Source organism: Oncorhynchus mykiss, chromosome 5, assembly GCF_057628025.1.
Source record: "Oncorhynchus mykiss isolate SJ-2025 chromosome 5, ASM5762802v1, whole genome shotgun sequence".
In the NCBI taxonomy this organism is placed as follows: domain Eukaryota; kingdom Metazoa; phylum Chordata; class Actinopteri; order Salmoniformes; family Salmonidae; genus Oncorhynchus; species Oncorhynchus mykiss.
Genome location: NC_143026.1, coordinates 31,235,001 through 31,253,454, shown reverse-complemented (window position 1 = coordinate 31,253,454; position 18,454 = coordinate 31,235,001). Strand labels below are relative to the sequence as shown.

Here is an 18,454-nt window from a genome sequence, read left to right as displayed (position 1 = left end):
CTTTCGAGAGTTCATTTTTTTTGGTAGTTTCTTCATTTAGTTATCCATTCTCCTTGACGCTCCATGGTTACCATGACACAATTTGCAACAAATACATAAGATGGTGGATTACACAAACCATGGAGCGAAAATAAAATGTTTGTCCCCTAACCAGGAGGAACACAAAATACGTAAATGCTTACATATCATGTATAATATTTCAAAATGTGTACATCTGACTTTTTGATATTTGAACCTACATTAACAAAAAAGTCCCAGGTTAAATAGCCTTGATACAATAATATCTTTATCATATGATAATGGATACGAAATCTGAGAAAGCCTACGATGAATGTACAAATCATATTTGTCACTGGCTTCCTACTGGGCATGATAATATCAGGTGCAAAGCTAGTGGGAATACAAGACACTAATCACAGGAAAGCTAATAGTAATATCGTAGGAGTCCAATGACCAAAAACATCACACACTTTATCAAATCACCTTTCTGACAATAGCAGCTTCTAAACGGTTTGAATTATATATTTTTCTTCTTAAATGGCAACTAAAAAGTGCAGTAACTGAGGTCAATAATACAAATACTGATTAACTAAGACAACATTTTGTAAAAAATAAAATAGAAATTAGAAAAATTAAAACAAGAACAATTTTACGTTTTTTTTTCTCACGTAAAAAGCAGTATTACACTGAAAATGTTATAGTTACATTGTACATTTGACGTTGTAATTTCTCCCTACTTTCCTATGTGACGTGGTATTGTCCTATTATCTCTCTAACCAGTCTGTATCTATGAAGACCTGTGATTGGTCAGAACGGTGTACGGGAATATTCTGGAATGCCTTATAGCAGCCTAGGGTGATGAGTCAGAGGGACCATTCCATTGGTCCATACCAGATGAGAGAGTTTACGAGGGGTATGTAGTTCTTGGTTGTATAGAGTTTTAAACCAGATAGCCCAGCGATGGATGAATCATGAAGCAGCAACTTGTGGACCTTATGCCAAGCAGCCTTCATCACCATATGTTGATGGGCGTTTCGTTAAAGGGCAATGAAAGGAGATGAGTAAGTTCAGAGCACAGAATAGCAGCCATACGTCTATTGAAGTAAAGGTGGTTGTGTGGTTGATGGAGGGGACACGATCAAATGTCACAATACTGACAAAGTGCCAGAGATGGCACCTTCAGCACGAATTGCTGCAGAGGTAAGAAAAGGCCAAACTGGGCTACTCAACACATGCAGTCTGTCAAGCCATTGGGCTCAAGAGAAGCCAAGACAATAGTGTCCTGGGAATATAGTGTACTTCTACTACTCCTGCACCAAAGGCTACTTGTTGACAATGAATACATCCAGATGCCATCTATACTAAAATGAGGAAAGCCTCCTATTTGTTTTTATGTGTATGTTCTATTGAACTATGCCTATTGGAATCAAGGCTATGCTATGCTGCTGAAAACAGTTTGAGGGTGTAGTTGTGAATAAACATAGACTACATTCAAGAGGTTATAACTGTGTTATCAATTACATTCTTGAAGTCATTTTAAATTCAGTAATATGTGTTGGATTTTGTATTGCGTCAACATTGCTTTTGGTGTAAGATTGGATACATTTCCGGTGTATTCTCCGATAGGTTATTTGTCTATGAAGACTTACTGGACTGCAGAAACAAAGGACAGAGAAATGGAAATGTGAGGTGTTATGTTTTTCGAGGATATTTCAACTGCATTGTTTCCCTACTAACTCTTTGCAATGTTGCAGGAGTTTTTATTCTAGGTTTTAGGTTGAGTGTACTGTACACGCAGAAACAAGTGTCCACTAATGGAAGGTGTTCGGAGGTAAGCGGTACGGCAGACGGGGCTGACTCCGTCCAACCTCACTGGGTAGTAATAGTCTGCAGAGCTGGTCATATGGCAAAGTAGCAGCAAACATACCAGCAGCAGCCACGCTGACACAACTGGCTTATTTTGTTGCAGCCCTATATAACCGCTTTTAAGTTCATAAGTACAATACCTCTTTCCCACATTCACTTGTTCCTGTGGCATTGTAATATGTCTTAATTTCCTGTTATATGTTAGATATATTGAGTTAGACCTCTCTGGTTAGAATCTCTTTACCAATATGGCCGCCTACATCCCCATCAACGCCTATTCTTTCCCATTTCACATCTGCATAAGAGCAAAGATTCTAAACCTGTGATTTCTGAAGAACAAGAAAATGCATTTCCACCGAGAGAAGGCAGAGGGCACAAACTGTCAGCCTGATCCCTGTGCTGTGCTGGCTCCAGGAACACATACCAGCTCTGGAGTAATACAACATGAGGGTACATCAAGTGTGTTCATGCTATAAGTTATTTTGGCAATAGCTCTTCTGCCTATCATTCAGTGCCACCATTGATGACTTCAGCATACCCAAAAAATAAAAGATTCCACATGATATGGATAACGTTTCTCACTCTGTTTCTTTTTTCCTTTGGTCTAAAAGGAAATAATGAGATTGTACAGCAATGTCTTTGAAATGGACACAGAAGCTGACACAAAACTGAAAAAAGGCATGCTATCCAGGCTTGGTTTGTTTAGCTTTTTTTGTTAATTTTTCATATCCTTCATTCAAAAACCTTTCGGTATTTTTGTTTTCTTTTTTTTCTCTTGCTGTAGAAGTTTTGGTGGTTGGTGAATTTGCAGGTTTGTTCCTTTCTTTGAGAAATGGGTTTTCCATTATAGCCTCTCTAGTATGGTCTGTTCATCTAGGTCTTTCCCAATGTGGAGAAGGAGGAGACAGGCGTATGTTAGGGGGGTGCAGTATGGGTGGAGAGGTACTCCTGTAAAGCAGCATGTGGAGGATTTGAGGGAAAAGGGGGAGGGCTGGTCTCCCTCGGTCTGGGTGTGGGTAGTTTTGGGGCGAGGGTTCAGGAATCCGGTGGGGGGCGAGGAGGGAGGGTCACCCCAGGGAGTGGACGTGCTCGTCTTTCCTCTTCTCTGGAGCGTTGGGGTCTCGGCAGGCACAGTCTTCCCGTATGTCACAGGACATGGGGAACGGAATCACCTGGAGGGGAGACACAGAAACACATACAATGAAACATCTAAAAACAAAGCTTGCTGTAGGATTCAGTCTGTATTCCATTTCTCAGGGGTTCCAACACAATCAGGAGGACTGTGGCAGTGTAAGGGCTGATACAGTCCTAAACAGCCTATTAACAACAGTGGTAATAGTGTCCGATGCCTCGCCGTCGACACCACTAGCGGGAAACGCTGCATGACAAACAACACAAGCCAACTGCTGCCAGCCAATCCCATCGCGCCATATAGAGGAGTACTACGAGTGTTGTGAAGTGTCAACTCTCCAAGAAGTGGTGAGTGCCCATAAGCACATTCAAAATAGCCCCGGCGTATCATTGGCCGCCGCTGTGTAGCGTTTGACGTCACAGGCGCTTGTCGGCGGTGCGTCAACAGCACCAGCTGCTGCTGTGTTGCTTCTCCAAGGGCCTGCTTCAGCTGTTTGGGTACACACAATGCATCCCTAGTCACTCGAAACTAACTACACATGTGGCTCCAGCGAGTGCCTGGAGGATTCAGACCAGAGTATATCTGTATTCTTCCCCCCGTGGCTTATTGGACGGATTTGGGTCTGCTGCTTGTATTTCGTTGTCCTATTAGTGGCTTTGACAGAAGGGCCAGAGCAGTGACGCTAGATAAACACTGGCCACCGCAACAAATAAAACAGCAACGGGGTAACAAATAAACCGAGTCATTAAGAATTATTAGGCCTAATAGCTAGCACAATTAGGAAGGCTGTTGGCCGGTATGGGACTTCAGACTTCAGCAGTCAGTGTCTCATCTTCCTATTACCTGAAAGTGGAATTGTTTGTTGTTACGGCAACATACAACGGAACCCTGATTACGGTAATAACCTCACTGAGTCATGGGCCAACACAATTAGCTAGTTCATTGGCTAGTAAGAGAAGATACAGTACAGTACAGCAAATGGGTAAGATTCCTCAGATCCCTAAAGAGTCAAGACTTTCCCCTATGGCCTCCAATGCTATGGTAAGCATTGATGGTATATACTGTACAGTACAGTGCCCCCAATGGCCCTCGGACTCAGGCCTCCAGGGCCATTGGGGGCATGGGGTTTGTAGAGTGGACATCGGGGGCCCTGGGGCTGACAGAGGGAGAGTGCACCAGTGGCTGAGGCACGATGACGCAGGTCCGTCTTTGAAACGGGGTATTAAACCAAGTTGTTTGTGAGAGGGATTTCCTAATGGGCGAGGGTTGGGCGGCCAGCGCCAGGCTCTTCTGAGAAAACGGGCTCTCCATGTGACGACTTTACAAGCGCAGGCCGGACACACTTCAGAAACAGCTGTCAATCGCATGAACAGCGTTTCCTCTGTGCCTCTTTAGAGCCAGGCATGGGGCAAAAAACACCCTGCTCCAATTCTTCCTTCTTTTCCCCCTCCTCTCTGTGCTCTCTTGCGTTCCTGCTGTCTATTTCACACTTTCACTCTGTCTCTCTGTGTCTCTCTCTCCCTTCGGTCTCCTCCTCTTGCTGTCAGTCTAGCCCCCTTCTCTTTCTACAATCTCTCCATTCCACCCAATCCCTCTCTCCCATAATCCTAACCCTATACCCTTTCCTCCCTCCCTCTTCCCTCTCACTCTGTGTGTTTATCTCTCTATCTGGTTGAGAGAGATGGTGGGTGGTAAATTTGGCATGGTTTCCTGTGACCTTGACCTCCAGGGTGGCTGGATCAGCTGCCACATCTGGCCCTGATCGGGGCTCTCCGATGGTGGCTGGGAACGGGGTGGCGGCAGGGGCCGAGTGGGGGCCAGGAGCCCTGTTGAAGTCCCAGGGCCAGAGAAAGGAGGACAGCCACAGCAACATGAAAGCCCCTATGAAGGAGCAGGCATGTCAGAGCCCCTGACCCCCAGATCCAGAAACAGGCCACAATCACGCCAGGCCCCAGGTATGTGCGTGTCAGTCTGTGCTCAGTCTGTGCTCAGTGGAGGAAAGTGTGTCTGGGGCTGGGGGAGGACTACTCTCCAGCCAGCCACACACACACACACACACAACCAACCCTGTTGGGTAACATCCTACTACTTTTCTACAGGTCAAGGTATCCATGGTATCCATGATTGAGGAGGTCACTGACATATTTTATGCATTAAATTCATTAAATAAAAACTGAATATAATACGTGTCATGATAGAAGCTACATTCTCATCCACATGGAAAAAGAGAATCCCACATCTGGAATCAAGCTTGGTTTTTGTTTTTGGTATTTAAACACATTGAGTGTAATGATATGGAAAAGATCCCTTCTCTCATTAATATTCACATAACATCGGCTCATATGAACACAGGCAAGCAGATAAAACAAACCAGAACTAATTGTGTTATTCCAATGAGAACCACTGGTGATCACTCTCCACTGCACACCAGATACATGTTGTTATAACAACAAACACAGGAGAGAGGGAGAGAGAGGGGGAGAAATGGTAAGGGAGAAATTATGCATGGAAGAGGGATAGAGTGGGAGAGAGAGCACTAAAGACAGAGAGGGAGAGACAAAGCGAGAACAGGAAAGAGAGAAAGAGGGAGAGAGAAAGAAAGAAAAAGTTCCAGAGAGAAAGGAGGGCAGGTTTTGACTTTGCTAGCGCCTGGCACTCGACGTGAGCAAACAGCCGAGGCTCCTAAACCTGCGGGAAGCGTGTTTCCCCTGGAGAGTTACTACCTTTACTCAGTTGTGGAGAAACCCCATCCTCCCCCATCCTCGCACCTCCCAGACGCTTGTTTTGTTCAACAACCCCCTCCATCCTCCACTCCTACACTGACATGGTGCCTACTCTCCCCCATTCCCGGTCTGTACCATACCTCCTCTCCCCCTTAAAGCCCAGGATTAAAGGAAACTATTTGGAAGGCATGAGCTGCTCGTTTAAGGATTGGGTTTTATTGCCGTAAACATTGCGTGGCAGGGCAGACATACGTTGATAATTAAGCCTTTTTTTTTTTAAGGCAGGTACGAAACCAACACTTAATGCTTGCTGACCAGAACTCTCTAGCGCTGCTCCACTGCTGGGCCCTGGTCCCCCACCACTGCTTTTCTCCCCTTAATTGACTTGGCATGGGGACCAGAAGTCAAACTTGGTTGCCCTCAGATATTTAAAAATAAGAGCTGTTGATGCAGTGCACTCTCTACATGCAATTAGCCAATATACGCTGTGACCGCGGTGGAACTGAATGGGCCATGATGGGGCTAGATGGGCCACGATGGAGCTGGATGCCCAAAGACTTGAGAGCACAAGACAGTTCAGTCAAAGACACTTCAGGGATGCTCAGAGCTTCCATTGAGAATCAAACGGAAAGCAGTCTATTGGTTCTGAGAACCGGTTCACAGTAGAACAGCCCAGGAAGTTGTGTTATGCAATCATAACATTTCCAAGAATGATCAGTTTCAAGGTTACAAGGGATGCAGAGTAAGAGGCAATAGTTGTACCTTGTGTATTTGCAGCCTAGCCCCGAACAAGGTGGGTCACAGAGGAATGGCCATGGAAGCCTGGCCTTTTTTTTTTCAATCCAGGTGCCTCATCGGGTGTGAAAAGATAATCCCCAAGGCAACAAACAGGATATATCTGCTACTCTCCACACCTCCAAGGTCATTGATTCAATCATTACTGCTTGATATAAACTGAACAACATTGATAGGGATGCAGGGATGCAGCCTCCAGCACCAGAACACTGTGCTAATTGGTTGAACTCCTGATCTGAGAAGGTAAAAAAAAACAGAAAATGTACGAAAAGCAAAAAAAAGACTTGAAAAACAAGTTGTTGTATTGCTGATTTGACTATCTCAGTTTATTCCCGTTTTGTAAAGGTGTGCTGTGCCAGTCTAAATGGGTGTTTGTGTAGAAATGTAGCAGAGTGACAAAAAAAATGTGGTTCATTTTCGCTGAACAAACCTCACCTGGCCTGACATATTTATTTAGCTGAATTTTTTCTCTCTTTAAATTGGTGTACCAACATTTTCTTTAAACTTCAAAAGGTATGTCTGTTTGAAGTTTCTCCCTGGTGGAACTTGCAGAAGTTAGAGTTAGATGTAAACACAGCAACAGTCAGTAGTAGTGATGTCTAGAGAAAAACACGGGTGCAAAGTGCATGTTTGGGAGAGGAGCAAAGTGCCCTGCCTCAGTAAATAAACCAATGGAAAGGAAGAGTTCTGTGACACTGGAAAAAGACAAAGAGACATAATGCCACAGGGAAAACAAGAGCATATTATGGAAGACTATGGGTCATGGAGGGAAAGGTGTAGGCGTGGGGTGGGGGAGCTTCCAAAAGTTCACTTAAGTCATCAAATTGGCCCAGTCCACAATACCAAAAACAAACAGCGACATTATGAACGTGGAGGGGCGAGGAAGGGTTGACATGCCTGGTGAATTTCATTTCCCAATATGTATTTTTTCTATGGGGTTCTGGAAGAAACGTAACAAGCCCGGCCAGGCAGGCAGCCTCAGTCATACTCCGTAGCCCCCCCCCCCCCCTTCCCTCCCCTCCACCCCCCTTGCCTGCCAACAGCTTGCAGTCATTAGGGGGATCCTGTGGTGACCTTACGTGCAGCCTGCCTCGCACCTTCAAAGTCCCCGAGAGGAATAATACACCGCAAGTCATCCAGAACTCCTTAATACGCAAATCTCCAGGAGAAAGAAAGAAGTAGGGAAAGAAAAAGAGTGGAGATAAGGAACAAAAACAAACATGGGGTGGCGGGGAGGTACTTCAGCCTCCCCCTTCTCTTCTCTTTCATTTATCGCGCTCACACGAAAGAACAGGAAAAAAATGGGGGAAATAAAGCTGTGAAGGTTTTGCCTGGAGGAGGAGAGGAGGAGAGGAGGATGAGAGGAGAGGAGGAGAGGAGGAGAGGAGGAGGAGAAGGAGAGGAGGAGGAGAAGGAGAGGAGGAGAGGAGGAGAGGAGGAGGAGAAGGAAAAGAGTAGTGGAGGAGAGGATGGGGTGTTCTGATGTTATCTCTGGTATCTCCGGCTGGCAGGGCTGTGTCACAACCCTGCCTAGGATTCCAGCTGAGTCACTCCCCCCACAGGCACAACAAGTTGTGGCAGTGCATGATACTGTGTGTCACTGTGCGTGTGTGGTTACAAGAGAGCCTTTCTGGGGACTCTCCCTATGGCCACAGTGTGGGCTGCCAGACTCCACAGTACCATGCTCACTCTCACTCTCTGTGTGTGGTGTTCCCCTCACAGCAGTGCAGACCATGGCGGTAATAAACCATGCTGTAAGGTGGGATACCCAAAGCAATAACAAAGAAAAGGTTGTTTGGAGAGATGGGGGTGCTGGTGGTTTCCGTTGACCTCTGACAAAGGCAGACCAGCACAACAATCCCAGCTAGCTCACTAAGTACTACAAACACCCTTTCCTGACCTTATGGGGTTTATAAGTCACTTGATCAAATAATGTCCCTCCACTAACCTTATAATTGTCTAAACAGTTGATAATGTGTAGCCCTCTCTCCCGCCAAAGATTGTGTATACCAAGACTACAGCCTATATTCCCAGCCCCTTGTTACACTGGTGTTCTACATCTAGACTACAGCCTATCAGTATTATTCAGCTACATCAGCCAAATTGTAGACGTGGTTTGAAAAAAGAATATAGTTGGAACAAAAGATAGTTGAATTGACAATTAATTGACAGTTAACCTTTTTCCATAACTTTAAGGAGCGCAACAATCTGCGAGCAATATTGAGTTATCAATATTGATTTACAGTCAATGTCTGAGTCTAAACTAAACCCTATCATAGCCGTACTTCTCCTCCCATATAGCCTAGTCTACAGGCTATTTAATTAGGACCACACATACTGTATGTTGCAGCACACATAGAGGTGCATGTGATCTCGCACGCCCAACACAAGAGAGGTATGCTACTGAATTTGAAGCAGCATCATCCTATGAGAGTTTGAGAATAGTGTGACAATGAGGTGCTTTAATACATCAGATAACACACACACATACAAAACAAAAAGACAACCTTTCAAAAATAATCTGCGGGACAAAAACATATTTTCATCCCAAAGTGGTCTGTCTGACCGCCACTCCCTCCCACAGCATGGAAAATGCCAACCGTGCTGCAATGCTCTGTAGGGGCCCGCATGTCCCACGGGACACCCGCGGGAATGCAGCTCTCTAGATGGAATCTCTGCCTGTGGCTGAAACAACAACACTGACTTCCCACAAGCAGGAAAACAGTGTGTGACTGACTGACTGTGTCTGTGTGGCACCAGTGAGTGGGCAGAATAGATGGAGACTGTCGTAAAAAAGAGGTCTGAGTTACTTTGTCATTGTCGTGTTGTTTTGTTTGGGGCTGGGATGATCAGACAGAGATGAGGGTCAGGGTGAGCTCTGCCTCACATGAAAAACAACCACATCTAGAAGGCAAAAACAACAACAGCCAGCTACACTTCTACACACTTATCAAAACAACAATACAGTCCACATGCATGAAACACTATTTAGGTCTGGACTGTTTTCACAGAGTCAGATGAGGCATTAAAAGGTGTCTTTGAGCAGTCTTTATACTGAATTCAGATGCCACATGTTCTACATTCATGGATGAGTTCCTCATACATTCTCGATAAGAAATGTGAAGATTTTCAATGGACTACTGTTTGATGCCTCTCCCAGCTGTCAGACCCATTTCTCCTCCGTATATTTCCTTCTCATGTCTTCAACTCAGGTAACCTCTTTCGCCATTCTCTCCTGGCAGCCGATAAATCAAATTATGATCGGTTATTTCAGAGCAATTTTCTCTATCTTTCCCAAATCCTAACCATTTCCAGGGAAGTCACTTTTGAAATACCAGCTGAAGTGTTTGCTTCAACAGCTGCCAGGCTGAATGCCTGGGAGTAGCGCATGGCTTTGGGGCTTGAGCCCAGGTGATCCTCTTATCATTGCAGCTCAGCGGAAATGGCCGACGTTCAGAGACACGCGCTCCCAGAGATGGGCCTTCTCCTCTGCCTGTCTGTCTGTCTGGTGTCTGTCTGGTGTCTGTCTGGTGTCTGATATCCAAAGACACCAACCACCAAAGTGGCCAATATTATGCAGCTAACAATTGTTGGTAGGAGTTGTATTTTTGTTTATCACAGTGGCTACATCGCACACTGTGACAGTGTCTTTCTACCCTCAATTATGGACTTAAGACTCTAAAAACCCTCTAAAACCCCCTATTCCTGTGCTAATACGCAACAGATGAGTGAAGGACAAAAACAAAGCCTGTTTCTATGGGGCAACATGTCTGAACATACAGTAGTACATGACTGACTTGAATGAAAGGAAACGGACAGAAAACATTCCTGTAAGAATGATGGAACATCAGCCAAGTAGGCTACAGCATGAGACTGGTGACTGGCATACCACTACTGCTCTGTTAACAGATACCAGACACATTCGTTAACAGATACCAGACACATTCGTTATCAGATACATACCAGTCAGTCCATGCCTACTGCTGGTTTTCCATATCTAGAGACAGAGAGTTTGTGAAAGACAACTTGTTCCTGGTGGTGCTGAACAGCTTCTTACTGGGAGCCCTGGCCCGTCAATGGGCCAAAGCAGCCAGTCAACAAACAGCAGTCTTTTGGAACACAGCATGGGTGGGTCCAACAAAGACGATGCAACCGCCTCTGGCTTGATCCTGGGTTTTGGCTCTTAGTTTTTGACTTACAAATGACTTTTTATTTTACCAGGTAGGCTACACAACAGAAGCCAAGAACCGTCTCCTTATTACAACAGGTACAGAGAGAGTGGAATAGGCAAATGTGGAGCCTGAGAGGAATGGGATGGGTGGAACAGTGGGAAACATAGAACAGTGAGGATAAAACATTGATGAACCCTAATACCGTGGAAAGCTGACGTTAAAATAGCGAGGGGGGAACAGTGAAGGTGGAACGGAAGCAATCACACACGTTCTGATTGGACCCTGGTGAGAGGGGACACATGCGCCCGCCTCCCAGCAGGAAATGAAGAGACTCCGGATCCAGCCAGACAGACAGACACACATGCTACAGTAAAAACCCAGCCAGATACACAGAGGAACAGAAGGAGCCAGAGAAACAGATAATAGTACAGACTCAGGCAGAGGAACTATGATAGACTTCTAACCCAGCCAGAAAGCCAGACACAGCCTGGGGAAAAGACCACAATACACACAGCAAGCTAGAGAAACACAGAGTGTACAGAACAGCTGTGTATTGTTCACATAGCGGAAGAGGCCCTTATCTGGATCATAGAGAGAGGTGGCAAAGGACAACCATGAGCACCAACTGGTGGAGTAAAAACCCTCAACCCCTAAAGCTGGGCAACTGAGCAATGTCAATGTGCAACAGACAAGGCTTTATGTAGCTTATCTTCAAAAGGTCAAGTTCAAAAATACATGGCAGCAAACACAAGTTCACAACTGATTTCAAATAACTCTCAGTAGCCACAGTGACAACAGAAGAATACATTTAAGATTATTCCCATGAACTTTGTTTAGGAGAAGAAACATATCTTATACTAACATAACTCTTTTCTTAACTTAACTCAACTCTTATCTTAACTCTTATCCTAGCATAACTCTTATCCTAACATAACTCTTATCCTAACTTAACTCCTATCTTAACTCAAGTTCAAAAGGCAGATAAAAAGAAGACATTGTCTTGATACGGTTTAGTGAATCCAGGTCCAGATGTAACTCACCTTCTTGGTCTTGACGGTGGAGTGGCAGCAGTCCCCTCCGTCGTAGTTACAGAAGGCTCTGTTGTTGACCGAGTCACAGTAATTGTCTCCCATGAAGGGCTGTGACAGACAGAGACAGCAACAAACAAGAGGAGGCAATAAGAGACAGGACGTCATCAACAACCTATACAGTGTACTGCACTTACACATATGGACAACATAGAGAGGAATAATCCACTGATTCCCTCTGATTTATTTGTGTTTGATTATCCCACTTAAGTGCTCTATATTAGTTTAAGTTTGATTTTGTTAATATTGTATTCACGGCTGACAACTTTTGAAGAAAGCATGGAGTGAGATTTGCTATGTGAATTTCATTGCCCCCTGGCACAACCCTTACACCCTGACTACACCGCTCGCGCAAGTTGCAAAATAAATGTAGGAATCTATGTTATTCAATTATTACACCCACACTGCTCACCCGGGTCAGCGAGCGTCTGCGTTGCCAAGGGCTAAAATAGAAGTCATTCCTATTTCTGACGCAGATCGCGCTGCAAGTCCTGCCTCTCCCATCTCCTTATTGGTTTATAGAAGCAGGTACCCATGTGCCATCTCCTCATTGGTTATACACACGTAGGTGATTGAAAGACAAACTGTTGCCGGTTGTCGTGGTAATACTATGAAGGTTTAGATGCCAATCACCATATAAGTTAAATGATGAAAAAGTCTGGAAGGAGGAGAGATGACTAGAAACGATTCGGTTGACTGTTTTTATGTGTGGATTAATTGACGGAGTAGAGGACCTTGTGCATTTCAGGTAAAATAACAACCTAATGTTTATATCCCAGGACAAATTAGCTAGCAACAGCAAGCTAGCAAAATAGGACAAATTAGCTAGCAAGTGCAAGCTAACTAGCTAAATTGCCATAAATGTGTAATGCTTTTCGACCTGTCCCCAAATTAATGTCATTGGTTCAGATTTGTTTTGATATTTTAACCTGCGTGTCGTGATCGAATTTGGTGTAAGGGGAAAAATACATGTATGCGCGATGGAGCACGATGGCGCACGATGGTGCATGCACGCAGCCGGTTTGGGTTCGGTGTTAGACAGAACATCTTAGTTTTAAAGCTAATTTGCTGCAATTCTACGTATTTTGACATGGCTTAGGCGCATGACCATTAAAACCACAGGTCAGGTGTATTCAGGATGCTTTGAACAATAAATTAACACTCAAAATTCAATTACTTTGTTACTTTCAGAGGGGGATGGAATTTAAAGTAAAATGTTTATATTAATTATTCATGGCAGTGGGTGATTACAGACTGCTTTCAAGGTAAGGAAACAAACATTTTGTAATTTGGGTAAAGTATCTCTTTAAAATAGGTCTGGAAGAAAATCCTGCTTGCTCTCCAGGAGGGTTGGCCTCCTCTGAAGTGCTGGGTGTTTGAAAATGTTCTTGTTAAAACAGTTAATTTCTCTAAATCACCCAACATTTGAGAAAAATCAAATGAATATCAACATTCAGGTGGTTTATGGCCACTAGTTGAAGATCCTTGCCATCATCTTACATCCATAGAAAATACGTCGTGTTTATGAGTTGTGAGTCCCCCTACCATCTCTGCCTAGCATGGGCACAATACTAAAATATCAACAATTATATTTGATTCCTGGAGAATTGAATATCCATTGCTTATTTGTATATCTTATTCAAAATTCTCCATGAATGGTTGCAAAAACGCATATCCTCATATAACACATTTTCAAAACCACAAGTTAGGCATACCAGATTTTAAATATGTGATTCAATTGTCAAAATTGGGAAGAAGTGGAAAAATAAAAAAATAATGGGGAATAACTGTAGTGTTCTTGCTGACAAGCACAGTAATTACCCCTATATTTTGTTATATATTGTTACGAATGAGAATTGTTCCACTGATCAGACTAAATAAACAATAAAATCTCCTGAAGACAAGATGAAGTAAAGTTGCCCCTACATCCTAACCAAATTAGTTTTCTATTTATTGTCTCCCTCTAGAATACACTTTTGGGCTCAAAATCTGTTTGACAAAATGAACCCCTTTTGACCCAAAATAAAAGAATAGTTACAAATTAGGACACCCCCGCAAAAACTAAACTTAAGAACAGGAAGGATAGAAGTAGCACACATAGAACAGATCTACCACTACTTAGACTTGCTGTTAATGAGAAGAATGACAGAATATAACTCACATTTCTATGTGAATTTATATGGGTCGCCCAAAAAGTTACATATTGCAGCTTTAAACTTGTAAACTTGTTTTGTCCCCATCTCACCCAGTGCCATTTCTTGAGGTTGTGTGCTGAATTTGCTGATTAATCTGGTGCATAATTTACACTTGTGACACAATGTGACTGTTTAAGCTGTGAGAGGTCCAGACATGTAAATCAATGTGAGGACACCATAAACTATGAGGCTAAGAAACACTCCAATCATGTGATTTATGAGGGTAGCCCCCCTTCCTTGGTTATCCAATTGGCTTAACTGTGTGAATGATGACATCATCCTTTTACCAACACTGAGCAGAAGGGGAATACTTTCTTTACCACAATCAAATTTAAATACATAGCTTATCACAGTCAAATCTAAATATATATTTTGCCCGAGGAAAGAACATGTTTTGTTAACATATCTGAACTGAAAATATTGGCATACTACAATATCAGCTACATAGGGTGTGTAGACAAAGTATTAAAGCTATAGCCCAGTCTCAATTCTTTCCTACTTCTCTTCTCTAGCAGAGGGATTCTCTGAAACAGATCCAGGTCCCCATGTGGGTAAAGTGTTTCATTTCGGAGACGACGTGAATCAAACCCGCCTCTAATTGCCTTCCACTGACAACCGTCTCCGCTTGTGCCGGTATCCACGGTAACTGACGTCACAGGAGCAGCACATCTCCCCGGAGAGAACAATTAGCTACACATGCTCTGAAACAATGTTATATTACAACCATCTCCCGAATGAGCTCGCCTGATGTAAAAAGGCATGTCTCTCTGATAGCTAGCTGTCCAGCTAGCTAGCTACCCGGCTGGGATTGTATTTAGGGCAGTCTGTTCAGAAGTGTGTGTGTCTGTGTGTGTGTGGGTATATCTGTGTCTGTATCTGTGTGAGTGCTAGTCAGTTCCAGGTAAGAGCCAGTAATGGCTGCCAACTCTTTCAAACATGACCAGGCCTGATCTCGCTTATCTGTCCAGCTCCATTTGAAACAACTGACTGAGTGTTGGATTTTGACAGCTCCCGCCGAGCTAGTGTCTGCACAAACTCCATGGGGAGTAGAACAACTTGAAAAAAGCAACATATCTGGAAACTGAAGGTGATGTCTGATCTGATGACATGTTAGAAAATATCAGGATAGGTTACAAACTACATAAAGAAGCCCTTGTTATCTGAGCACTTAATCGTGTGTATATATTCTGTTACAGTGTTTATACTCCCCACACACATCTCCTCATCACCACCGGCCTCCATGATGCATGCCATGTCCTCTTACCTCACTTCCTCTCATGCAGTTCAAGCCCTTACCTCACATCCTATCACACAGATGAGCCCCCCCCCCCCCCCCCCCCCCCATATCTTCTATCTCAAGTGAATCCTTTATCTCATAGATAAACTCTATCCTCAGAAAGCTCATAGAAGTTCTTACCTCACATCCTTTGATGCAGTGGAGCACCTCTGGGTGTGGATACCACTTCAGTCCCATTGTACACACTACATTCTGTAAGGAGACAAAAGGAAAACAGTCAAAAGTGGTTCAGACACTCAAAATATCTCTACTGTATATGGATGAAATGTCAATCTGTGAGCGATGGAATAAGATATACTGATTCAAATATAAATGACAGGTTGGAGATATAGTTGTAAGGATGGACATTGTAGCCATAGTAGTGTTAGTAGTACTAGTAATGATGGTGGGAAAAGCATTTTTCCTGCTTTCAGTATTAGATTGTGGAGTGAAAGTATATGTGGAACGGCATGCTGTTGCCGGCTGCTGTGAATGCATCATTGTGTCGTCTTTCCCCAAAACCCACACAAACATAAACAAGGAGTCATATGGCAAGACTAGGCTGCACACACAGTCTCCACCAGCCAACGTTGACAGAAACACTGGCACAGAACTTTCTCTCTCTTTCTTCCAATGCCAGACTCAGGTCATAACCTTGGTCCTACAACTAACTGATTCATATCTCTCCATACAATATAAGGCGATATTGATGTTGTCAATGGTTCGCAGGGGGCGTTAACAAATATAAACTTGTCATGAAGCTAGAGAGGAGGATATAGTCCGCGTCTGATGATGGTCGGTTGGCTCTTTGAAGTCTGCCACCTCTGCGCCTTGTTTCAACAGATCCGACTCGCAGTGACGTCTGATCCCAACCACAAGCACATTACACTCCTAGCTGATTCACTTGCACAAAGGTGAGTTCCGACAAGTGTTTCTACAGGTCAAATACCTTGAAATACCTTACAATGAGATGTTTTTACCAAAGCGACTGAAGCTGACTAGACCTATCCTGCTTTAACCACGTCATGCCTCCACCTCATTCCAAGGTTCCTAGCTTACCTAAATCAAACAGCTTTTGTTGTAAATCATTATTTTTTTCTCCCTCTCTTGCCACGCTATGTGTGCCTGTTTGGATAACGCTTACTGCATTCCCTTTGATCTCGGACGCGTAATGTGGACGGGTAAATCTTCTCTCCTTGGTTTGTGAAAAGGAGGTTAGGGTGCCAACCCTCTAGTGGAACGACCATGTTCCTGATTAACAGTTGTTCACCTTAACACACTCCACATTCAGGAGGAGGAAAGTCCATGGTGTTTTTCCATTTGAATGGATGCATGAGTGTCTCCAGTGGTGGAGAAGCCTGCGTTTGATTGATTACCACAGATTGCTGAATAAATCTACTTGACATTATATAACTTGATCCTTATATATAAAGGTGCTCTTTCATACCAGGGCACCGGCCCCGGGAGATTGCATGTATGAAACGTGTTCTCAAATATTTCCACAGTATGTGTGGAATCTGCACTGTTATTTTCATTGTCTGCTCTCATTGGGATTAATGGAGGAAAAAGGGGGCTTCTGAGGTGATTTGAATGTAGTGAGTGTGTGTGTGTGTGTGTGTGTGTGTGTGTGTGTGTGTGTGTGTGTGTGTGTGTGTGTGTGTGTTTGTGTGTGTGTGTGTGTGTGTGTGTGTGTGTGTGCACGCAGGCTGGGAGAGCGTATACAAGACTGTGTCTGTGTGAAACGGGTGAGACCTGAGAGGGTTTTCAGGGGAACATGATGCCCCCAGACGAAGGAGATCCTGTACATGCAGTGAGGCAAAAGCAACCCGGTGCGGACTGGATCAAAAGTGCCATCCACAGCAAAGGACTGACTGACCTCCGCCGCAGCGCTATTTCCCAGCCCTGCTGCGTCCCAATAACACACGAGTTGAAGCGCTTTTTTGCTGCTGCAAACTAGGGTATTTTTCATTTCAGTGCCGTCAGCAAATCAATGGCAGAAAAAATAAGAAGGGAGAGAGGGCAGAGAGAGAGAGGGATCGAGAGAGAGAAAGAACAACAGAGCATCTGAGGACAGCTGGGTACTGGGTAGCAGCACACTCCTTTCCCAGCATGCCTTAGTGAAGTGAGTGAGCTCACTGAGGGGTTGGGTGGGGTGGGTCAAATAGCCTCCCACAGTTAGGATGACCACAATGAGTGGTTCAACTTTGGTAAATGTACAGCTGCAAAGTGGAGGAGTGGGGGCTAGAGAGTCTTAGTTTAAAAACGTTTCGCTGCTGTTTTTGCCTAGTTAAATCAAATAAAATGTTCACTAAGATGAAGTCCTCCGCAAACTTGCTCGGCCGTAAATCAACAGAATTCACGATTGTGGCTTTGCCTTACACCTCCGAGCACAGGATCTTCGCCCCCAGCACCTGCCCCAGAGGCACTGATATCCAACCAAAATAGATCCTTATTTGCACAGTGAGGTCATGTCCCTAATAAATATTATTCACAAAAAATGACAAATTCTAAAGGTAGCAGTGTCATTTCTGCTGAGGCAGGGAAGCGTGCTACAGAGAGTGAGCGAGAGGAGGAGAATGGTAGCCTAAGTGGGTCAAACCCCACAACGAATGCGTCGGAAGGGTGATACATCACTATTATTGATGAAGAGGCCAAACCCCCTGGCTCAGCACATATGGAAATGCAAAGTGGATTTTTTGCCTGGGTTCTTCTTGAACATGTGGAACACTAAAGAAACGGATGCATTTTTTTGTTGTGAATCTAGAGTAGAGTGATGGAGCTTTTAAGGTAAAATGTTATGAGAATAATACCATAGAATCTAATCATGGGTTAGTAGTGATTTAATCATCAACATATTTGATGGTTCTTTATGCAAATATACTGTACTTATCATAATCAGTCTACTATTGAGTTCTCGTGATATTGTAGGTGGTATGGATCACATTTGGTAAGTATCACTCATCTGAGAACACTTATAGGCCAGGATTCAATCATTTGCAGATACCAGGGTGGATTTCTAGATAGCGCTTCAGAAGTGTGTTCGACTTGCACAGTAGCGTTTCCCAGATGGAACAGGTTGAGTTGACACTTTAATTTAGAAACTGGACATCCCGTGGCGTGAGCCGTCAGCCCTTAAGGCAAACCTTACCGAGTAGTCATCCGCTGCACGCAACCAGATTGACAAAGTTTACCTCCTTTTTGTCTAGG

General features: G+C 44.0%; 1 protein-coding gene across 3 annotated transcripts in view; it reads right to left on the bottom strand.

The window, feature by feature from the left end:
- Positions 1–266: 266 nt before the first annotated feature.
- LOC110522910 (pappalysin-1) overlaps positions 267–18,454 on the bottom strand; it is a 112,246-nt gene continuing 94,058 nt past the window's right edge. For all 3 annotated transcript variants that reach the window (XM_090234495.1, XM_090234496.1, XM_090234497.1), the window contains 3 exons: positions 15,389–15,460; positions 11,729–11,827; positions 267–3,038 (listed from right to left, as the gene is read on the bottom strand). In XM_090234495.1, the coding sequence (XP_090090621.1) occupies positions 2,934–3,038; positions 11,729–11,827; positions 15,389–15,460 (276 nt within the window). In that variant the 3' untranslated portion in view covers positions 267–2,933. The remainder of the gene's footprint in view (positions 3,039–11,728; positions 11,828–15,388; positions 15,461–18,454) is intronic.